Source organism: Protopterus annectens, chromosome 12.part0 (genome assembly GCF_019279795.1).
Source record: "Protopterus annectens isolate FY-2018-M chromosome 12.part0, PAN1.0, whole genome shotgun sequence".
Lineage (NCBI taxonomy): Eukaryota > Metazoa > Chordata > Ceratodontiformes > Protopteridae > Protopterus > Protopterus annectens.
This window is the reverse complement of record NC_056746.1, coordinates 1,175,291,181-1,175,312,039: the sequence shown is the minus strand read 5'-3', so window position 1 is coordinate 1,175,312,039 and position 20,859 is coordinate 1,175,291,181. Positions and strand designations below refer to the sequence as shown.

Below are 20,859 nucleotides of genomic sequence, written 5' to 3'. Positions count from 1 at the left end.
TTGGTTGGTTGGTCTGTAAATGTCTGATGCAAGTCCTTTTTATGGTAGTAGTACTAACATTCTAACAGTGTCTGTTCAATAAACAGTAGGAACTCCATTAAGATTTGTGTGTACAGTAAGAACTCCATTAGGATTTATTTGAAGAGGGATACTAGCTTTGTGTTTCAGATTTCGCAATGAATTATTTCATAGGAATTCTGGGATAAGTGCAAAACGCTTGCTGTGATGGACCACATCTGCTTTGCAGAATTGAAATTCTGGTACCTGCAGGGCTGATTACATAAGAATGGTCTCCTGACTCTGACAGTCGTGGCATAGCCTGCTATTGGAGTACCCTTAATGGTACAAGACCTAGAAGCTTCCCATGCTATACCTTCCGACATGACAGGAGTTTGCATGTTCATCAGCTTCTTGTTGTGCAAAGCAACACAAGCATAGTACTATGTATGGCTGTTTGAAAGAATAGTTCATTTTTTGTTCAGGCCACCTGCAGTCTTGGCTGAAAACTGACCGATGTCATTGGGAAAGGATAAGCAGGGATGAAAGAGAGAGAAAACACTCTGGATTCTGCCTTGTCTTCTTGGAGAGAATTTGTGTAGTATGGGCTTGCAAAAGTGAAAAACCCTAACACCTTGGAATGGGATGTCTTATTTCTGCTGCTTTTAATGTTGGATGCATGTGTGAATTAAAATATGATTGCTTTATTCCTCGACACCCAGAACCTGGAAAGATTACAGAAATAGACAACAGAAAGTATTGAAGTCAGGAAATTAACAGCCCTGTAAGTGTTATATTTCATGAAGGTTGATATTAAAGTGATTTTTCCCATGTTTTGTAATCATACCTTGACATGGCATGTTGTGCAAAAACTGCCAAATAACACTTTTACCCATTAGAGAGCATTTGATTTTGTATTTCAACAAGAAAAACGCTTTAAAATATATGATTTCCATACAGTGATGTCACTGAGAGAAGACAGTAAAATTTAACCTTAGTGGTGTCAGTGTAGGAAAAAACGTTTTGCATCTGTAGAATTTAATGGACACACCACCCCACATTTACAATGATGACCCATTAAAGTCTATGGAGGGATCACTTTACCCCAAGGTAACGTCACAGCAGTAAATGCTACATTTATTTGGGCCGTGGTTTAATAAAAGGTTTATAAAGCTTTTTATTAAAAAAATGGCCCAAATAATTAATTATAGACAAGTGTAAAAATGCATTGTGGCATTTGACTCATCAGATGCTGCAATGTATATCTTGGCAATGGAATCACTTTAATGAGAAAGCTAGTAGTCCTGGTCCTCTCCTTACCTAATTTGTAGGATATCTCAACAGCACTGATAATCCAATAATAGATTAAAGCAAGAGGTACAGATAAATTGTGGTAGTTTAGCACACAGGGTTGGGGCTGTGAGCTGTATGTAAATTTTACATCTTTAAAATATTTGGTGTCCATAGCCTTATTTGAAGTCCCATCTGTATGCAGTCTCATCTGGTTTTCTAGTGCACTGTTGTACAGTCTGAAAGTAAAGCTGATTGAGCTAGCAACATCATCACTCATGTCACACGTTTTATTTTGTTTTCAGACGTCTAGTGTTACACTACTAATGAACTTCATCTTGTAATCCTTGGGTTTAAATCCTTCTTTCATTGTTTTCAAACTCTGTGACTGAGAAAATCAGTTAACCAAGTAGTGCTTAAGTATTAGCTTTAATAAGAGGTTACCTGTGCCTTTTGGGCTTACCTTATTAACAGTACAATATCTTTGTTAGGTGGGAAACATTAAAGTTGAAGAAATGTGTGATGACAATGTTTTAACTGACTTCCATACCTTTTCTGTTAGTGTGGTATTCACCAGGAAGAGTAGAAACTACACAAGTAGAAAAACCCTCATTTGGGAAGGAGGTACAGTCAGTTGGGAGATGCATGTTACAGTGGATCTGGAACATTGCTGATTTGTTAACAACAGGGCAAAGTACATTTATGTAATTATGTTGCTTGGTGGATGCTGTCTCATCAGGTTCTGAAGGAGTGCACTGTGGAATACAGTGCAGTTTCTTTTGCTTGATTTATAATAATGAGTTTCAACTGCAGTCATCAGAGATTCAGTGTTATTACTTCCTCTAAATCATAGTTCACTCAGTAGATGTATAATTTGCCTTCCTGATTGTTGGTCCACTTGTGTAGCTCTATTTATTTTTTTACCAGCTGCAGTACAGAATTTATGTTGCAGAATAGCTATTCGTAATCTAAAATAGTTCTCATTTTCTTGTTTCCTTTTATGCCATTTTCTGTGAGATGAGAAAAGTGCAGTTACTTATGGTGTCAAATGATAATTAAAGCTAGTTACTTAGATGCTGTTATCTGATGAAAAGTGCATTGCTGGTACTTTGGCATGCAGTATGTTCTGGGCACATAGTTCTGGAGGTCCCAGTTTGATGACCTGGAAGGCGAGCTAATTTTTGATGACATGGAGCTGTGATTATTCAGAGCAGTGCCAAGGCTGGGACATCACAGGTCACAGCTGCATCATACTGTGCTGACGGCAGATCGTGTGTGCTTAACCTTCAGACAGAATAATCATAACCTGGCAAATGGAAGCCTGAGTAAATGATATTACGTCATGTTTTGCTATACTGTTTTGAATCTTGGAATATTCTGAGACACAAAAGAAAAACATATGTAGAAAAGTAAGTAAAGCTGCAAAAATTTTGATTGCTCACATTTGACTGTTAATTTGTCTAGAACATTGCTAATTTGGGGTTCAGATGAGACAGCATTTAAATTTTACTACCAGTTTATTTTTGAAAAGTCTAAGGCAAGCATTGGCTTCTCTGAAGCTACAGCATTTTTTATCAACTTTTTTAGCAGGCCTTTGCCATTAGCAAGCCATTACGTACAGTAGTAGAAATGCCTTTCTAGCCTTTGCACATCCACATGTAGGAAATGTAGCAACAGCACAGGTCAAGCATCCAGGACTGGAGAGGCATGAACTGTTCCTGAACAAATTCATCTATGTTCTTATTTTCCTGCAGTTCATAATGTCTACCTCTTTCTTTTACCGTGCTTATCTGCCCTCCTTCATTCTTCTGCCATCACTGCTCCAACACATTTTGTTCTCTGCTTATCTTTTCTTGTGTTTTTTTTTTTTTTTTGTTAGCCTTTTACTCATTTGGCTACTGTGCAAAAAAGTAAACTTCTGGACATGTTAATGGACTGTGTCTTTCTTGGCCTGAGTTTGGTTATGTCGAGCTTTAGTTTATAGTGCGTGCGTGTGTGTGTGTGTGTGTGTGTGTGTGTGTGTGTCTGTGTGTTGAACAAGCCACTTTTAACTCTGCCCTTGAAAAGAGACACTTGTGCCCAGTGGATCTTGCCTAATTAGAATAAAAATGAGGTGTTCATAATTCATTGGACAGACTTTTCTTCTTCATTATGATTAGGGTTCCAGGTTCACCTGTGTATTTTGATCAGGATTATTTTGATTGACTAAATCCGTCTCTATATCTTGCAGATCTGTCTTCCACACCTCTCAACCTCTTAGCACAAGAACTGTAGACAAAGCCTTAAATAATGTTGGGAACAAAGGCCAAAAAAAAAAAAATAGGTACAGATTTTAAATATTCTCTTGTAAACTTAAAATGTTGCTAGACTAACATGTTATATGTTAGCATGTATTCACTGAAAGATATAAAGTATGCAACTCAAGTTTATATCATTATTTAGTGACTTCAGTGATTTCCCTGAAGACCACAAATTTTGTGAGGAGCAGATCAAACGTATGGGGCATAAATCTGGGAATTCTGTGAAAATCTGGATAGTTGTGACTATGCTGCCTGCACATTTCCTCTTTTCAGGACTTTACTGCTTATTTTTGGTACTTTCCTGCATCTCGACTTCTGAATGTGTACTTTGTTGAAGGGTGGTGGAGAGAATGTGTCTTCTTTCTTACCAGATGTCGACTTGTTCTGTTCACTTGCTGACATTCTCCTTTCTGTGCTTGGATTTTCTTGCTACCATTCTTTGTCTTTGGATACCTGCACTCCATTTTGACTGTGATCCCTGTTCTGCTAATGGAGGGGCATAGCTTGTATTTCCATTGTCTCTATCTCCCTAACTTGCCCCCCCCCCCCTCCATCTGACTCTGGTTACATTTCTCCACTTGACTTTCATTGTGGACATATATTTCTATCTCCTTGAGATGCTGGGTTTTCCACGGAATGGAATACTGAATATAAGTGTAGGCCAGGGGAATCCTGAGTATGCCAGCCAGCAGTGTTAGGGTGAGACTCCATACCAAACTAATTCCAGTGCTGCTCCCTGCTGTGTGATCTTTTGGGTGATGCATGGTAAGTAGGAATGACACACATTATGCAAATGCTAGGATGATTTAGGCAACTTGGAAGAATGAGTGATGGTGCAGTCTGTTGGGGAATGCTACAGTGTGTCCATGTTGCTGAAACTTGGTATTTGTCTTATATGAACATTCACTCCAGTCTCTTCTCTTGAGTTTGTGAGACCCTTCAGGTAATATAGAGATCAGGGGTACAGAGTGGTGGGGCCTTCCTGCCATAACAGCATGTTTTATTTTTTTGTGATGTGTATGTAGCTGATTTTTGAGTTTACCAATTTTTATAATTATGAATGTTTCTCTTGCAGAGTTCTGAGTCGTGACAAAGCAGGACTCAATATTTTATTATGAACTCAATCTTCTGATCATTTGATGGATCATGATTTAGATGTAGACACACACAGTGCTTTTAGATGTTTCATATTTCTTGGGAACCCTGGATGCAAGGTAGTCTTTTAGCTAAACGGACAGAGAATTCCAAAGATTAAGAGCAGCAGCTGAACATATACTACATTCTGCTGATTTTAAGCAGACCCTCAGAAGTTTCTAGTGAGGTGGTAGCGTCAGTGTAAGTCCTTTATGTAACCCAGCACTTCTTTAATTTGAAGTTACTGCAAAAATGGCCATGTCAGTTTGGGTCCTTCAAATGACTGGGCCTCATTTCCAGTAGGACATTGTGTCATTGATACTCCCTTGATTGCCTAAGGTGAAAGATCAGCTGTTTGCAGAGATTTCTGAACAGGGATGATGTGGTTGATTTAGAGGATCAAGTTGGTTTTCTTACCTACTGCATTCTACATCAGCTGGGACCATCTTAATTAATCCATACTTCTCCTTAGATATAAGGAGTTGCAGTGGCCAAGTTCGAGTCAATAAATGCATAGATCATTCAATAAGGTTGTCATCTATAATGAGGTACTCAATCCCAGAAATGTTCTTAGCTGGTAAAAGGGTGATTTAGCAACTGTCAGTTCCTATTCTTTTGTGTCTCATCATCCACTTAAATTCTAAGATGTTTTCACAGGAGGAATTCTCATGGTGCTTCATGAGGTTGGTCACTCCCTTCAGCTGGTTCTTGAAGTTTAGCATTTAAAGTTGTTTTGAGTGTTTGAGTTTTCATTCTATCAAAAGAGAAGTGAGTATTGTGGGAAATATATATTTGGGTATGGGCAAAATCAGTAGGAACTGTGTGAGGTGATTCAGGAAGAAGGATCAGGACAGATGGCTAATGCTTTGCTTTCTGTTATCTGATCTGGCAAACAATGCAATTATTGCTAAGTGCCTTGTTGGGGAACTTTCTAATTTCTTGTCTGTCTTGCTAATAATTGTTAGATGTCAACTAGGAGGGGTAAGTGTGAGTGTGGTAAACAAATTCTGTATATAGACTTACACACCAAGTGCCTGTTCTCTCTCAAGCCTTAACATGACTGTAAAGCCTTTTACATCTGCCAGTCATTCTTTCCAAAAGCCCTCCAATCTAGGCTGCCCATACTTAATACCTTTCTTGAGCCCCAATCTAAAATATTTGGCCCAATCCACTATATTGGAAGGCCCAGATGTAGGCCTCCCACCTAAGAAAAAGCTTCAGACCAAGAGAGGATTCTCCAGCTGTCGTTTCAGAATCAGACATACCTGCTGAGGTGGTCAAGCCCAAGGTATACCCATCAACTTCTCACAAGTCCTCTCCCTCTATCCCGCCAGAGGTGGGTATGGCTGCTGAGACCTTGCAGGCGACAGAAATGCAAATCATTGCATAGGAAGGCCTTTGAAGTATTCATCAGATCCTTATGCAGGAAGCGATTTCTGGAACCTTGATAGAAACGCACCCAAGTTCAGCACCTCCTAAGCTTATTCAGGCAGATGTCATCCCTAAAAAAAAACAAAAAAAAAAAAAAACTTTTCTGCATCCAAGGAAAAAGTGTTGTCTGATTTTTCTTAAGGACTCTTCAAGGCAATCATGACTTTAAAGCTTCCTCCTTTTGTGATTTATCAAACCACCCCACATAAACAGAGCTTAGATTCTTCTTTATTTCCTCTGATGAGGAACCGGATATGGATTTGGATCTTTCCCTTGATTATTCATCCCAGTTACACTCCTCTGAACAGGTTTTGTCAGATTGATGGAGATTCACTCCCTCCAGACTCCCCCTGGAAGAAGCCTCCTTTGGAGAAACCTTACATGGCATGGTGAAACATTTTGAATGGCAGTCCAAACAGGTGTCTGAGTTGCAAAAGAGATACTGCAGTTTATTGGAGATGGGCACCCCAGCTCCTCCTCCAGTTCACCCTATGCTTGAGGCTTACCTGGATGTCTTTTAGGCCAGAGTTTCATCGCCAAATTCTCAGCCCCCTGCTCCAGAATAGCCGGATAGGTTCTATAAAGTCCCTGATGAATTTAAGTATCTCTCTCTCAAATCTTGTGGCAGACCAACCTGCAGTTTCCCTGGCTTTGGACAAACCTTCCAAGTTACTCACTGGCACCAGTGTTCTCCCTAATGACAATAACAGTAGAGCAGTGGACAGGTGGGGTAAGAAAGTCTATATTTCCTCCACCTTAGCCTTTAGGGCTATAAACTGTCAAACTCAAATGACCAAATACTTGCTTTCTGTGTTAGTCCTTAAGCAAGACTCTCACAGAGCCACAGACTCCAGACTCCTAACAGCTCCTGAGTCTTTAGAGGCCCAGGCCTCTCAAATAACCAAGCACAGTATAAAATGTAGCGATGATGCTATGGGTGCCTCATCCCAGGGTGGCTGCCACTAGTTCATTTTTATGTGGTATGCCTGGCTATGTGGCTAACCTATTCCCTGAAGATTTTAAATCTAAAATTTTAGACTCTCCCTTAGATGACCTCCTTTTTGGATCACAGGCTGCCAGTCTTTTCAAGTCTTTGCAGGAACAGGACAGGACTATGAAAGATTTACATCAAATCCTGCTGTTCACTGTTCCCAGGTACCATGGACAATTTCCAGCTAAATCCATCTCCTTAGCTAAGAGAGATCCTAGGACTTCTTGTAGGCAAGGCAAAGGAAGGCTCCCAAGGAAAGACTTCCTAAAAAAACACAGAGAGGGATACCCCTTCTGTGAGGCCTCAGTTTAGTAGCAGACCCTCTGTGACTACTTACCCTTGCCTCCCTCACCTACTCCCTCCCGCCACCCCAATATCACAAAGACTTTTTTTTTCTTTCCTTTCCTGTCCTGTCCTGTCTGGAAAACAGTAACCTCAGACAAGTGGGTCCCACACATTATCAAGGAGGGTTACTCCATGTCATGGGAAAACAATCCAACTTTAGGGGGAATTCCTTTCCCCTCCTCCAGACCAAATGTGCCTCATCGAGCCCATTGTGCAAGACTTACTGTCCAAGGGAACCGCTGAAGTAGTTCCCCCATCCTATTCAGGAAAGAAATTTTATTCAAGACTCATCCTGTTCTCCAGAAAGAAGGGCTATTGGAGGCCCATCCTGGATTTTTCTAAGCTCCACACCTTTCTGAGAGTGTCCTCCTTCAAAATGCTGTCCATGCAAACTCCTCCTTTTCTAGTTCCCCAAGGCTTCCTAGTATAGTTAGACCTAAAAGATACATATTTTATTCCCACTCGTCTTCCTTACAGAAAATTTCTCAGGTTTTATACTGGGTCATTATATTTTCAGTTTACTGCTTTACCCTTTGGTCTTTCTACATCTGCAAGGGTTTTCTGAAACTGTCCAAAAACTGAAGGTACCGAAGACACCAGCGAGCCAGTGAGAAGTTTAAAAATTTATTAGTAATGAGCCAACAAGATTAAGCGCTTTCGTCGGTCTATAACCAAGATTTCATCAGAATCTAAAAATTCAACAAACTCTACAATATTTAAATAGTAAAAAATCACATGACCACCACATCAGTTAACAACAGAAGCAAATTTGTTAACCCTATGTTATCAAGTACAAAAGAAGGTAGTTGTTAGAACATAAGGTGCAGGGTTTACACTTTGTATGTTTTAAATGCAGTACACTACTGATTGAAATACATTCATGAATGCTTGTGTGTTTCCTGGCCTTAAACCTTACTTGCCACATCATTTCTCTGTATTCAGTAAGATCTTCGCATGGTCCTCCCCTCATATTCTTGGGTACAAAATCCACTCCAAAAAATAAAAAAGAATGATCAGGGTGTGTTTCCACATGCTTGTATAAAGGGTTTTTAACATTCCCATTCCTTATATCTAGATTGCGCTCGTACAGAGTCCATACATGTAGGTTCCCCACCTCTTGGCTGAATTTGAAGCCAGTTTTCACTGCCTTCTAACAGTTTTTTCAAGTTCCTCCCTGTCCTATATGTTATACATGGTCTGTCACCAGACTTCTCAAAATCTTTCCCATAACAAGAAAACATTTTCCAGTTTTTACATAGTATGTTAGCAATTGCGTCACTGTCCACAGTGTAAGTTGTGACAAATGCCTTACCATAATTTTTAGTACTGTTACCTGTAGCATATCTGTCATTAACATCCTCCATAATCTGAGTAGTGGAACCCCTAAAAAGAGGTAGGATGGTTCCTTCTAACTTTTTAGTAATAACATCACTGTGAATACTAACAATCAGTTGCAACGGATACCCTCTTGCCTGGAACATTTCAAGAAGTTTGTTACATTCTTGCTCAGACATATTGTCATCAGAAATCATTTTAGCCAGACAAATAAATTGTCCCTTTATCACCCCTTTCTTAACATGCCAAGGGTGGCAAGTTGTTTAATGCAAGTGGGAATTTGAATAGTGGGGTTGCCTATAAATGTTAGTAGTAAGCCTCTCCTTAACATTATCTTTGGCTATTAGCACGTCTAGGTAACTAATGCTTTCAGTGCTGTAGGAATAAGTAAATTTCAAAAACAAGGTAGTGGAATTCAAATAGTTTACCAAGTCAGTTGCTTCTTCATTCATTTCCCCTGCTAAAAAAAAAAATCATCCAAAAATCTGGCATAGATTTGTAATGCCTGTATTTTTGCATTATTCGTTTATATACTGTTTTTCCCACTGCACCATGATTATATTAGTATACTGTGGGGGCACAAGCCGCCCCCATTGCTACACCCCTTTTCTGCTTAAAATGCTGTCCTTCAATATAAACAAAGTTGTAGTCTAAATTTTTTTTACATCAATGTGACTAAAACTTCAATTTCATCAAAAGAATATGTTCTTAAATCCACTAGAAATTCCCTAAACCATTCAGGACCTTGTTGTTGGGGAATAACTTTAAATAAACTAACAACATCTACTAGTTACAAAACATAATGCTTTTTGAATAGTTAACTCCCCTAAGTTTTGTCAAAAAATCCCAAGAGTCCATACAGAGGTGGTGGTATCTTGCTAAACAATTTTTAAGCTTCAAATCCATGTATTTTGCCATGGCATGTATCCCCCCCCCCCCGGTCATGTTTCATAACCCATATGTTCTTATCTTGACAAAGCTATGTTAACAGTTCATTTTTAGTCACACTCAAGTTGTAAGTATGATCTTTAATTTTAGTATTCAAGTAATTTCTGATCTCAAAATCACACAATTTCTCAAATAAAACTAAAGGAAGAACAGTGGGTGGGTTAAAAGTACTAGCTCTTTTTAACACATAACTTGCAATGTTATGTTGTCCTATCTTGCCTTCACTCTTGATGGTTGGGTTCGGAGCCGAGCATCAATTCCGACTTGGACGCATACTAAAGCTCGAGAGCTTTCAACGGCTCGAGGCTGCATCCTATCCCAAGATGCCTAGCGACTGTTAACCAGATCTCGTTTGCTGCTTACAGCTTTGGGATTGCTTTTTTGGTGGCTCAGGCTAAGTGAATTTTTTCTTTACCCTTTTGTGTGGTTTGTTCAGTAGTTAAGTAGTAGAATTAATTTTCTTTAGATAGCTGTATCTTTGAGTGCTTCTTTGCCCTATTTGAGGTTGGTTTTTCACTGTTTGTTGCTGATTTTGTTTGGGTCGTCGTTTGCTTAGGCCTGCTATCTATCAACTTCTCCTTTCAGTGAATCCGTTTAAGTTAGAGGATTCCTTTTCCCCACTTTTTCCCTAGCTTAGCCCATTTTTAGTTAGAGGGCTCCTCCCTGTTCTGAAATCTAGGTTTTGCCATTTAAGTTAGAGTCATCTCCTCAGGTTAGAGGAGTACGTCGTTTAAATTAGAGACTCCTCTAACCCCTTTTCTTCAAAAAAAAAAAAAAAACTTGGTTTTCGTGCTAGTGTAGTTGTTTTTTTCTTTTGTTGTCTTGCTGATCTATTTTGTGTGTCCTTGTGCTTGCGTGACAAATTTTCGACTTTTTGTGACTTCATTACTGGCTTTGACAGTTTTTGCTAATTGTGACAGGATGTCTAAAGAGACCAAACTGTCCGGTTTTAAGAAGTGTGATTCTTGCACACAAAAAATGTCACTCACAGATGGACAACACTAGTTGTGTGTATTGCTTGGGCGCCATACACCTGCTGGATTCCTGTTCTATTTGCCATGGTTTTAGTTCAAGGGTCCTGCAGGAATGGTAGAACAGGCTCATAGTCAGGAGTTTGTTTAAAAGGGCCTTTTGAATCGACTGTTGAAGGGACTCGGGCCACCAAACCTTCAGAAAAGTCCTCCAAAACTTCTTCGGCTCCAGCTTCCGAACTGTCGAAGAGTCATGAGAAAGTGGATTATTCGGATCCGAAGTCTGTCTGTTCTGAAAAGGCAAAGCCTCCATCGGTTCCACCTGGAATTTCGGAACAGTCTCGGAGCCACAAAAGGTGCCGGTCACCTTCCTTGGATCTGATTCGTTTGGTACTGCAGTCTCCTTTATTGCAATCGATGACGGGTAGCCACAAGTCCTCCACCCATTCCTCTCGGTCATCCAGGAGTCTTTCAGATGATGATGTAGAGTGGGTGGTTAAAAGGTTGCTTCATACACCGGCCCTAGCAAAAATTCTCACGAGCCCAGCCCAGATGGTCGCGGAACTGACTTCAGTAGCAGCTTTACCTTCTGTTTCTCCTGCGACTCAGTCGAGTTCAGAGCCAGAGTGTCTGGAGGTCCTTGTGGTGGAACCGTCGGACCCGAAATCCATTCCAGGAGTTTCAGTGCTGACCTCAGCTCTGATCTCATCGATGATCTCATTGATGTCATCCATTGAGGGAGCGGGGGGGCCAAGACTCCCTCGTCGGTTCTGGGGGGGGGGAGTCGAATCGGACCCTTGTAGGACCTGATTCTCCCACTCGGAGCTTCGAAGCAGGTGAGTTCGGTGCCCACATCAGCCGCGGAGCCATCCTCCTTGGCGTGGGGGAGGTCTCACAGCTCCTCAGATCCGGAGGCTGTCTTGGCCCAGGATCGTGGTGCCTTCGAGGTGATGCGGAGTGTGCTTTCTTCAAAGACTGCTCTACCCCCGGCTGCAGCTTCTCTTCCCCCAAAAGGGCCAGTGTCAACCTCTACACAATCCCTCCAGCCCCAGCATAGAGAACCAATGCCCCAGGACACCCCAATGGATGAGACGCTTTCTTCTGAAACCTCCCTGGAGCATCCCTCCGGGGAGTTCCCTTGGAAGAGAACCAGTATGAGGAAACACATAGAGTCCCCTGAGTCTATCGCATCAGATACTGCCTTAGAGGATTCATAAGTGTCCGCATGGTCACCCTCTGTGGATGTCTCCTTTTCAGACATCCTAGAGATCCTGAAACAGAGATGTGGCTGGAAGACCCTCTCCCCTTATTAAGATGAGTGGGTATACCTGGAGGCATTTGGATCTTAATCCTCCACCTTTTGGGTGTCTCCGCCTTTTGACCAGCTCCTGGGTGAAGTCAATCGAAAGGTGTGGGGCTGTCCAGAGTCAGTGGAACCAGTACCGAGGAGGCTCAACAAATTTATTACAGCCCCGGGGGATAAACAATTTCTAACTAAAGGTGTCCCAGTAGATGCTGTGGTGGTGGTGGTGGCCACCAAGAAGGAACTAGCCGAAACTTCATCTGTCCACCAGCCGAATAAGGAGTCTCGAATGATGGACAGATATGGGAAGCATATGTTCTCCAGCAGTCTTTGCCCTTAAGTCGCTGAATTATTTATCCCACTTTACTCGTCTTCAGAGGGATCTGCTCAAGGAGCTAGGAGATACCCTCCAAGGTGCTACCGCTTTGGGGGTACTTGACAAGATAAGCTCACAGCTTGAAACCTTAACCTCTGTAATAAACTCTTCCATGCACCTCATTTCTTATGCGGCCGATTGAGTGAGCAAGGCAGCAGGCACAGGAATAGCTCTGAGGAGTCATTCCTGGATGTGTCTTTGTGAGTTTGCTGAACCCTTCAAGTCTTCGTTTTTGACGTCCCTTTTGATGGTTCATCTTTGTTCGGGCCAAAAGAGAAAGAGACTCTTACCAGGAGCGAACAAGATGGCAAAACTCTATCTGTCATGGGAGTACGTTTCTCCTTTCCTACCAGACCTTATCCCAAAGGTCAGAAGGGCAGAAAAATGTGGTTCCAGAAATCCAAAGGAGCTTTGCCGGATGCTCGGGGTGACCCCCCCCCCCCCCAGTTTTAGTTCCAAAAAAGACAGGGGACTGGAGACCAATTTTGGATCTCAGCAGACTGAACAAGTCAGTAAAGAAAAAGTTCCAGATGGTGACACTGCAGTCTATACTCCTTTTTCTGGGCAAGACAATTGAATGTGCTCCATAGATCTTCAGGACATGTGATCCAGAAGATATTTACGCTTCCGGCTGGGAGCCAGTCATTACCAATTCAGAGCTCTGCCCTTTGGTCTCACTACAGCCCCTAGAGTGTTTACCAAATACATGGCAGTAGTTATGGCTCACCTGAGGCATTTAGGATTCTGGGTGTTTCCATACTTAGATGACTGGCTCCTGACCACCACCACCCGAGCATCTATTAACCAGGGCAAGGGACACCACCATTCATCTCGGCTCAGAGCTGGGCATTACCATAAATTTTGAAAAATCTGCCTTGTTGCCATCACAGCATATTACCTTTATAGGGGCAGACTTCAACACAAAAGACACGGTTGCAAAACTGCCTCACGAAAGAATTCAAACATTATGCCGTCAGGTGTCAGTATTGCTCAGGAAGAAAAAAGTACAAGCAAAATTTGTCCTCAAGGTTCTGCGTTCAATGGCAGTGCAATAGCATTAGTCCCACTGGCACATCTACACATGAGAATATTACTGTGGCTACTCTTTGCTCAGTGGTCCATGCAGGACTTGCCCATGTCACACAAGATTCTCATTACGAACATCTGTAAGAGGGACCTACGATGGTGGATTAAGTCTACACAGGTCACGATAGGCAGACCATTTGTTCTCCCGCAAATCGTAGCAACAGTGACCACGGATGCTTCCCAAATAGGGGGGGGGGCATTATCTAGGACAGACTGTCCAAGGGACTTGGCAAGAAGATGAATACCTCTTGCACATCAGTGTCCTAGAGATGAGGGGTGGTGCTCCTGGCGTTGCAAGCATTCCAGAGCTCTCTTCCAACAGGTATGATTGCAATACAAACAGACAGTATGTCCGTGGTGTGGTACATCAACAAACAAGGCAGAACCAGATCCTACCCCCTCTGTCGAGAGGCTTAGAGAGTATGGCAATGGGCAATTTCTTCTCAGCGTTTTCTGACTGCAACTCGCATTAAGCAGAGCAATTCTTATGCCTCATGAGTGGTCCCTGAATCAGGAATTTGCGAACCAAAATTTTCACAAGTGGGGCCAGCCTTGCTGCGACCTCTTTGCCATATCCATCAACTCCAAGTGCAGCAGCTACTTTGCCCAAATTCCCCCTCTGGGGGAGTCACCAAGGGATGCACTTGTTCACGATTGGCTCCCGGGACTTCTGTACGCTTCCCTCCATTTCCATTAATACACAAGGTTCTCCAGAAAGCCAAATCGTTGAGTCACAGGCTAATTCTCATTGCTCCTTACTGGCCTCGTCAGATATGGTTCCCCTTTCTATGGCCCCATCTTCAGGAGGAGCCTCGGATCCTGAACCCAGTGCTGGATCTTCTGACTCCTCAGTCAAGAATGCTCCACCCCTCTTTTCAAAGCCTCAAGCTGACAGTTTGGTTACTGCACTTCCCATCTTAGCCAGGTTTCCAGAACTATCCCCGGCAGTGTGACATATTCTGGTTTCATCGCACAAGAATACAACTAGAAAACGTTATGCAAGCAAATGGAAGAGATTTTCTTGTTGGGCTGACAAAAAACATATAGACCCCTTTACAGCCCTTATATCTGCAATCCTGGAATTTTTAACAGAAACCTTTAATCGGGATGAAGCGGCAGCCACAGTACAAGTACAACTAACTGCCATATCAAACTACCACATAGGAGACATGGGATCCAATATAATGTCCCACAGATTATGCAAAGCCTTTCTGAGGGGTACATTCCTTTTAAGACCTCCCATAAGAGAACCACCACCTCCTTGGGACCTCAATTTGGTGTTATCTTCTTTAATTCCCCCTCCATTCGAACCAGCCTCCTTTTGCCCACTAAAGTTCTTATCTTGGAAGACAATCTTTTTAGCAGCCATTACTTCCACTAGGAGGGTTTCAGAACTGCAAGCTCTGTCTATCCATCCTCCCTATCTGATTTTCCACAAAGACACAGTCTCTCTCTGGACAAGTCCTTCTTTTCTGTGAAAAGTTTGTTCTGAAGCCAGTTTAAATCAGTCTATTGAGCTACCCGTAATTTTCCCTAGTCATGGCAACAAGGCAGAATACAAGCTTCACCAATTGGTTGTACATAAGCAGTTACGTTTTTACTTGCGTAAGACAAAAAGAATTTAGAAAATCCGACCAAATGTTTGTTTCATTCTCAGAAAACAGAAAAGGAACTTCAGTTTCAAAAGTCACCTTATCAAAATGGATTACAGACACCATTACTTATGTCTATAACTCTCAGAATAAAGAGCTGCCGGGAAAATTAGAGGGCATTCAACTAGAGCTCTGTCGACTTCCACTGCCTTTCAAGCTAGGCTCCCGTTGGATTCAATTTGTGCTGCAGCTACGTGGGTTAACCCTCATACCTTTATCACTCATTCCAAAGTAGATGTGGCCTCCTGGAACAGGGAATCCTTTGGGTTCCACTGTTCTGAAGAGCTTATTCCCATGAGCCACCTGAGAAAGAAGGTGCTGGGGACACTGCCCCAACCATCAGGAATGAAGGCGAGATAGCATAACATAAGGAAGTTATGTACTCACCATAACGTGCCATGTTTGTTGTCCATAATCTCACCTTCATTCTTGCATCCCACCCTCCTTCCCCCTTCCTGGAGGATCGAGAGGAATTTTCTGAAATTGGCTGTAAACTTCCTGATTCCCTTCATGCCTTAGGATTTCTGGGCAGAGGACCTGTTGTTGTTGTATTGGGTTGCATAGTCTAATGATTAGTTTCTCTCAAACAAGATCTGGGTAACAGTTGCTAGGCATCCTCGGATAGGATGTAGCCTCGAGCTAGTGAAAGCTCTCTAGCTTTAGTATGCGGCCGAGTCAGAACCGATGCTCAGTTCTGAACCCAACCATCAAGAATGAAGGCGATATTATTGACAACAAACATGGAACTTTATGGTGAGTACATAACTTTTTTTTTCCACATTTTCATGGTTAAACATGCATAAAAAATTAAGCTTTCTGATAAACAATTCCAAGTGCAACAAAATGTTTGTTTTAGCTCGACAAGTAGGGACAAAAGTGTAGCCTCTACTCAATACTTCAGCATGCTCAGCTTGATACAAATTGTAAAGTTAAAAACATGAAAGTCATCCGTTTTGTTTGAAATTACTACTGGAAGTTCATTTGAAGCATTTCATCTATCTGTCCATGCAGATAACAACTACCTTCTTTTGTACTGGATAACATAGGGTTAACAAATTTGCTTCTGTTAATTGATGTGGTGGTCATGTGATTTTTAACTATTTAAATATTGTAGAGTTTGTTGAATTTTTAGATTCCGACTGCGGTGGTGGTGCTGCGGTAGCGTTGTCGCCTCACAGTAAGACATTGTCCTGTTCGATTCTCAGCTAGAGCGTCTTCTGTGTGGAGACGTGCGTGAATGGGCGTGCCTTCGTTGAAGGTTGTGCGTCAGGGCCGGCAGCTCGGCACGTAAAAATCTACTGCCAGTCATTAGCGGACCGGAGTTCCGCTGTGGCGACCCCTAACCGGGAAAAGCCGAAAGACGCAACAACAACAACCACAACAACGTCTTGGTTATAGACTGACGAAAGCTCTTAATCTTGTTGGCTCATTACTAATAAATGTTTAAACTTCTCACTTGTGTATTCAGTACCTTCAGTTTTTGGATTGTTTGTATTTTTGTTCCTGTTTCCCTGTTTGTGTTTTCTCAAACTGTCTGGCCACCAGTGGTGGCTTTCAGCCTCAATCACGGCATTTATATTTTTTCATACCTGGATGACTATCTAATCCAGGCTCTATCCAGAGACACTATTCTAAAGCACCTGCATTAAACAGTACAACTTTTGACTGGGGTTCAACATCAACTACAAAAAATCCCAACCCATCCCTTCCCAACAGCTGATCTTCCTGGGATATTATGTGAACACGTGTACCATGCATGCCAACATTCCTGTATAGAAGGTCACCTCACTAGCCAATGTTTTCCTACTACTTTCCAGTGAGAATCATTGATCGACCAGACAAGCTTTCAGAGCCTTGGGACTCCTGGCTGCCATTATTCCTGTGTTGCCTCTAGCCAGATTACACGAGGAAAATTCAGTAGTATCTGAAATTGGTGTGGTCTCAGCACTCACCCTCTCGATACTAACATTCCCCTTTTTCCTTGCATCAAGAAGGAACTGCTTTGCTAATGCAAACAGGTTACTATCAATACATGTCTCCCACACAACCAAGTCCTGTTTACAGATGCTTCAGACAGGGCATGGGGGTTCTGGAAAGGACACTACAGAGTCCAAGGGAAGTGGCCTGCCCATGTACTCAAAGAACACATAAACTTAAAGGTAATGAAGGCACTTCTTCAAGCACTACAGACCTTCTCACACCTGTGGAAACCAGGCACTCTTCTGGTACACACAGACAGCACCATGGTGATGTGGTACATAAACAGAGAGGCACAATATCGTACCCCTCTATGCAGGTTAGCACAGAGAGTCTGGCACCAAGCCTGTCAGATGACACTCTGCCTCTCGGCGGCATACATTCCCTCACAACAGAATGTGTTGGCAGACTCTCTGAGCAGAGACTTGGATCCTCATGAATGGCATTTGAACACAGAGATGTTCAAAGCTATCACTCTCATATGGGGAACCCCTCACATAGACCTCTTGCTTCCTCCAAGCACCACCTGTTTCATCTGTTCTGCAAAAGGAATCTGATGCCACAAGCCTGTTAGACAAATGCCTTGGCTTTCACATGGATGGGGAAGTTCCATTATGCATATCCTCATCTACCTGTCCTCCTAAGGTCTAGAAGGAATACCCAAACCTTCTACTTCTGGCAGTTTTTTGCCCTGGACAACACTGGTTCCCGCTCCTGTTTCACCTATCAAAGGGAAACTTCCGGAGAATCCCTCCAAAACCAGATCTAGTCACACAGCAGAAAGGACAGCTTCTTCATCCCAGCCTGGACTCTCTGTCGGCCCTCTAGATGATGGGATTTTAATCCCTACTAGACACAATTTTTCTGAACAGATGGTTTGGATTCTACAAGAAGCCAGGAAACCTAATGCTAGAAAATCTTACACAGCCAAGTAGAAGAGGTTTTTCATCTGGTGCTCACTTACCGACCATTAATGCTTGCTTATTTTTGGGGACCCCTTTCATATTCAGGACAGAGGCTAAACGTTTCCTAAGGGGGGGGTTTACACCTTAAATCCCCCACAGAAACTTATTGCTCCTCCTTGGGACCTTCATTTTGTTTCGGAAAAGCTAACTTTACTTCCTTTTGAACCTGCTGATGTTCTTCGTGTTTCACTGTTGCAGTCATTACATTTGGGTAATCCTGCTGGCAGGTTGCCCTCAGTCGGCCTGAATTCCAAAGTCCTGGGTCCTGCGTCGGCTGCTGTCACCCCTTCCCTGACGTCAGGGGTATAAAAGATGCGGCCGACGCCATTTTCTTTAGTCTTTCTTGCCGCGCGGTGCCTGAAGCAGAAGCAGTTAGCATGTACCTGTCGGCCAACTCCTGAGATTTTTGTGTTCGAATTTCAGATCCGAAGTTTTCAATAAAGCTAAGTACCCCGTTGGGGAAACTTTTTTCTTGCTCCAGACCGATGTCAGAAAAAGTTAATAATTGTATTTCTTGTGGAAAGCAAATACTTGATAAGGACTTTCATTCTTACTGTATTCCTTGCCTAGGCCCTGATCACAACGTTGCTGGTTGTCGGTTTTGTGCTAGATTTAACCAACGCACTATTAAGCGGTGGTATGATTTTGCTTTAAACTATTTTGGACGCCGGTTTAATTATCCAGAAATGTTGTCGGATAGCCATCCGACTACCGGCGTTCACAAAAAACGCAAAGAAAAAGAGAGAGATAGACTACCGAGGCCCAAAACCGACGACGAAGCTTCTCCTAAGCCATTCGTTGGTTCTCAGTGAGGCGCTTACGCAGCCCCTGACGCCAGCTACCTTAGAGTCACAGGCCGCTACGGACTCCCACGTGGAGTTGGCCATGCCGCTGGAAACTCAAGGTATTGGAGCCTCGGATACTATTCCTTCAGATGGGTCCAGAGCCGCTGAGTAGGCACCGGCTTCTGAGGGTGTATTCAGACCGAAGCATCTTTACATTAAACCATCCTCAGCTTCAAAGGCAAAGACTAAAGCACCTTCTAAAGCAAAGAAACAAACTCAAGAACCACGTGGACAGGCCTCTATGCCCAAAACACAGATGCTCAAAATGGCCGAAGACTTAATTACCTTGATCAGGGGTTCCCATCCCCCTCCTGATAAGAGGCCTAGGTAAGAGACTGACTATGAATCTTCAGATCAGGTTTTTATTTCTTCTGATCAGGAATATTCTCTTCCCTCCTATGAGGATTCTGATGCTGAAGAATCTATGCCTTCAGCTTCTCCTCCAGAGGGACTATTCATTTGGGGAAACCTTGCATACCATGAGGGAGCATTTCCACTGGGAGAGCCAAGATTTTTCAAAATCTAAAAAGAGGCTCAGGGATTTCCTTTTACTACCTCAACACAGGCCACTAGCCATTCCACCTGTGTTAGATATTGTAGATGATGTGTTTTCGGAGTAGTCTTACCCCTGACTCCTTACCTCCAGCTCCTGTTAAGCCTGACAGATATTACAGGGTTCCTGACTCTCATAAATTTCTTTTTAAAAACCCTGCTGCAGACCCAGAAACTATTTCACAGAGTCCCAAAGGTGTTAAGGCTTCCACTGCAAAAAAACCTATCCCCTCTGAAAGAGATTCTAGGGCACTGGATAGATGGGGAAAAAAGGTTTACATATCTGCTACCTTGGCTTTAAGGGCCTTAAGCTGTCAGTTTCATATGCTCAAATATCAGCAACATGTCATGGCATTGCTTAAACAGAAAATGTTATTAAACTCTGAATGTGCAGAAAACAAGGAAATGCAGGATTTATTGCATGCAGCTGAACAAGTTGGAAAGCATACTTTGCAATGTGGTTTTGATTCTTTGGAGGCCTCCTGCAGGGCCGCAGTTACGGGTTCTGTAATTAGGAGGCATGCTTGGTTAAAGGAACAAAATCTGCCTGATCATGTCAAAGTTAAATTATTAGATGCACCTTTACAGCATGATACTTTGTTTGGTGTTAAGGCAGAGGAGGTGTTAAAGAAAATGAAGGACAAAGCTAAATCTATGCAAACTGTCAAAGATTTTTTACAAGTACAGCCACCTAGGTTTAGTAGACACTGGCCTACAAAGAATTGGTCCTTTCCTGTGTCAGACAGACCTCAAAGCGGCAGATCCAGACGGCCTATAGGCGGATCCCAGGTGCAAGGTTCCTATAGGTCAAAGCAATGGGGTGCTTCTACCTCTAAAGTTGGAGAAGACAAATCACAACCATACAGGAAACAGTGCCAATGACTTCCCCCTACTTGCACCAAGCACTTATCTCCTGGTAGCACCCTTAGGGGGAAAATTAGCACTTTTTTTCTCAAAATTGGCACATTATAACCCAGGACAAGTGGGTTCTAAATATCGTGTCACAAGGGTACAAGTTCCATTTCCATACCCTGCCGAAGGCAAACAGCTGGCCAGTTCTGCCAAAAAATCAATGTGCAGAGGCAAAAAAATAAGTCTCATCCCTCATCGACATGGGGGCCATTCAACAAGTACCAGAGCAAGAGCAGGGACAAGGATTTTACTCAAGACTGTTTCTGGCACCCAGAAAGGACAAGACCTGGAGACCAATACTGGACCTATCTATTCAGAACACATTCCTGGATATACCAAAATTCAAGATGATGACTTTGCAGCAGCTTCTGCCCATGCTGGGCAAGAACGCTTGGCTGATGACTCTAGACCTAAAAGAGGCATACCTGCATGTCCCAATCAGACAGTTA

General features: G+C 42.6%; 1 protein-coding gene across 2 annotated transcripts in view; it reads left to right on the top strand.

The window, feature by feature from the left end:
• Positions 1–20,859, top strand: part of CTNNBL1 (catenin beta like 1) — a 2,650,525-nt gene that overhangs the window by 484,448 nt on the left and 2,145,218 nt on the right. Inside the window, exon 1 of one of the 2 annotated variants that reach the window (XM_044090206.1) lies at positions 2,514–2,696. The exons of the other annotated variant lie outside the window; for it this stretch is intronic. Coding sequence (XP_043946141.1) covers positions 2,617–2,696 — 80 coding nt within the window. The 5' untranslated portion in view covers positions 2,514–2,616. Of the gene's footprint in view, positions 1–2,513; positions 2,697–20,859 lie in introns of those variants that run through there. 2 annotated transcript variants of the gene reach the window in all.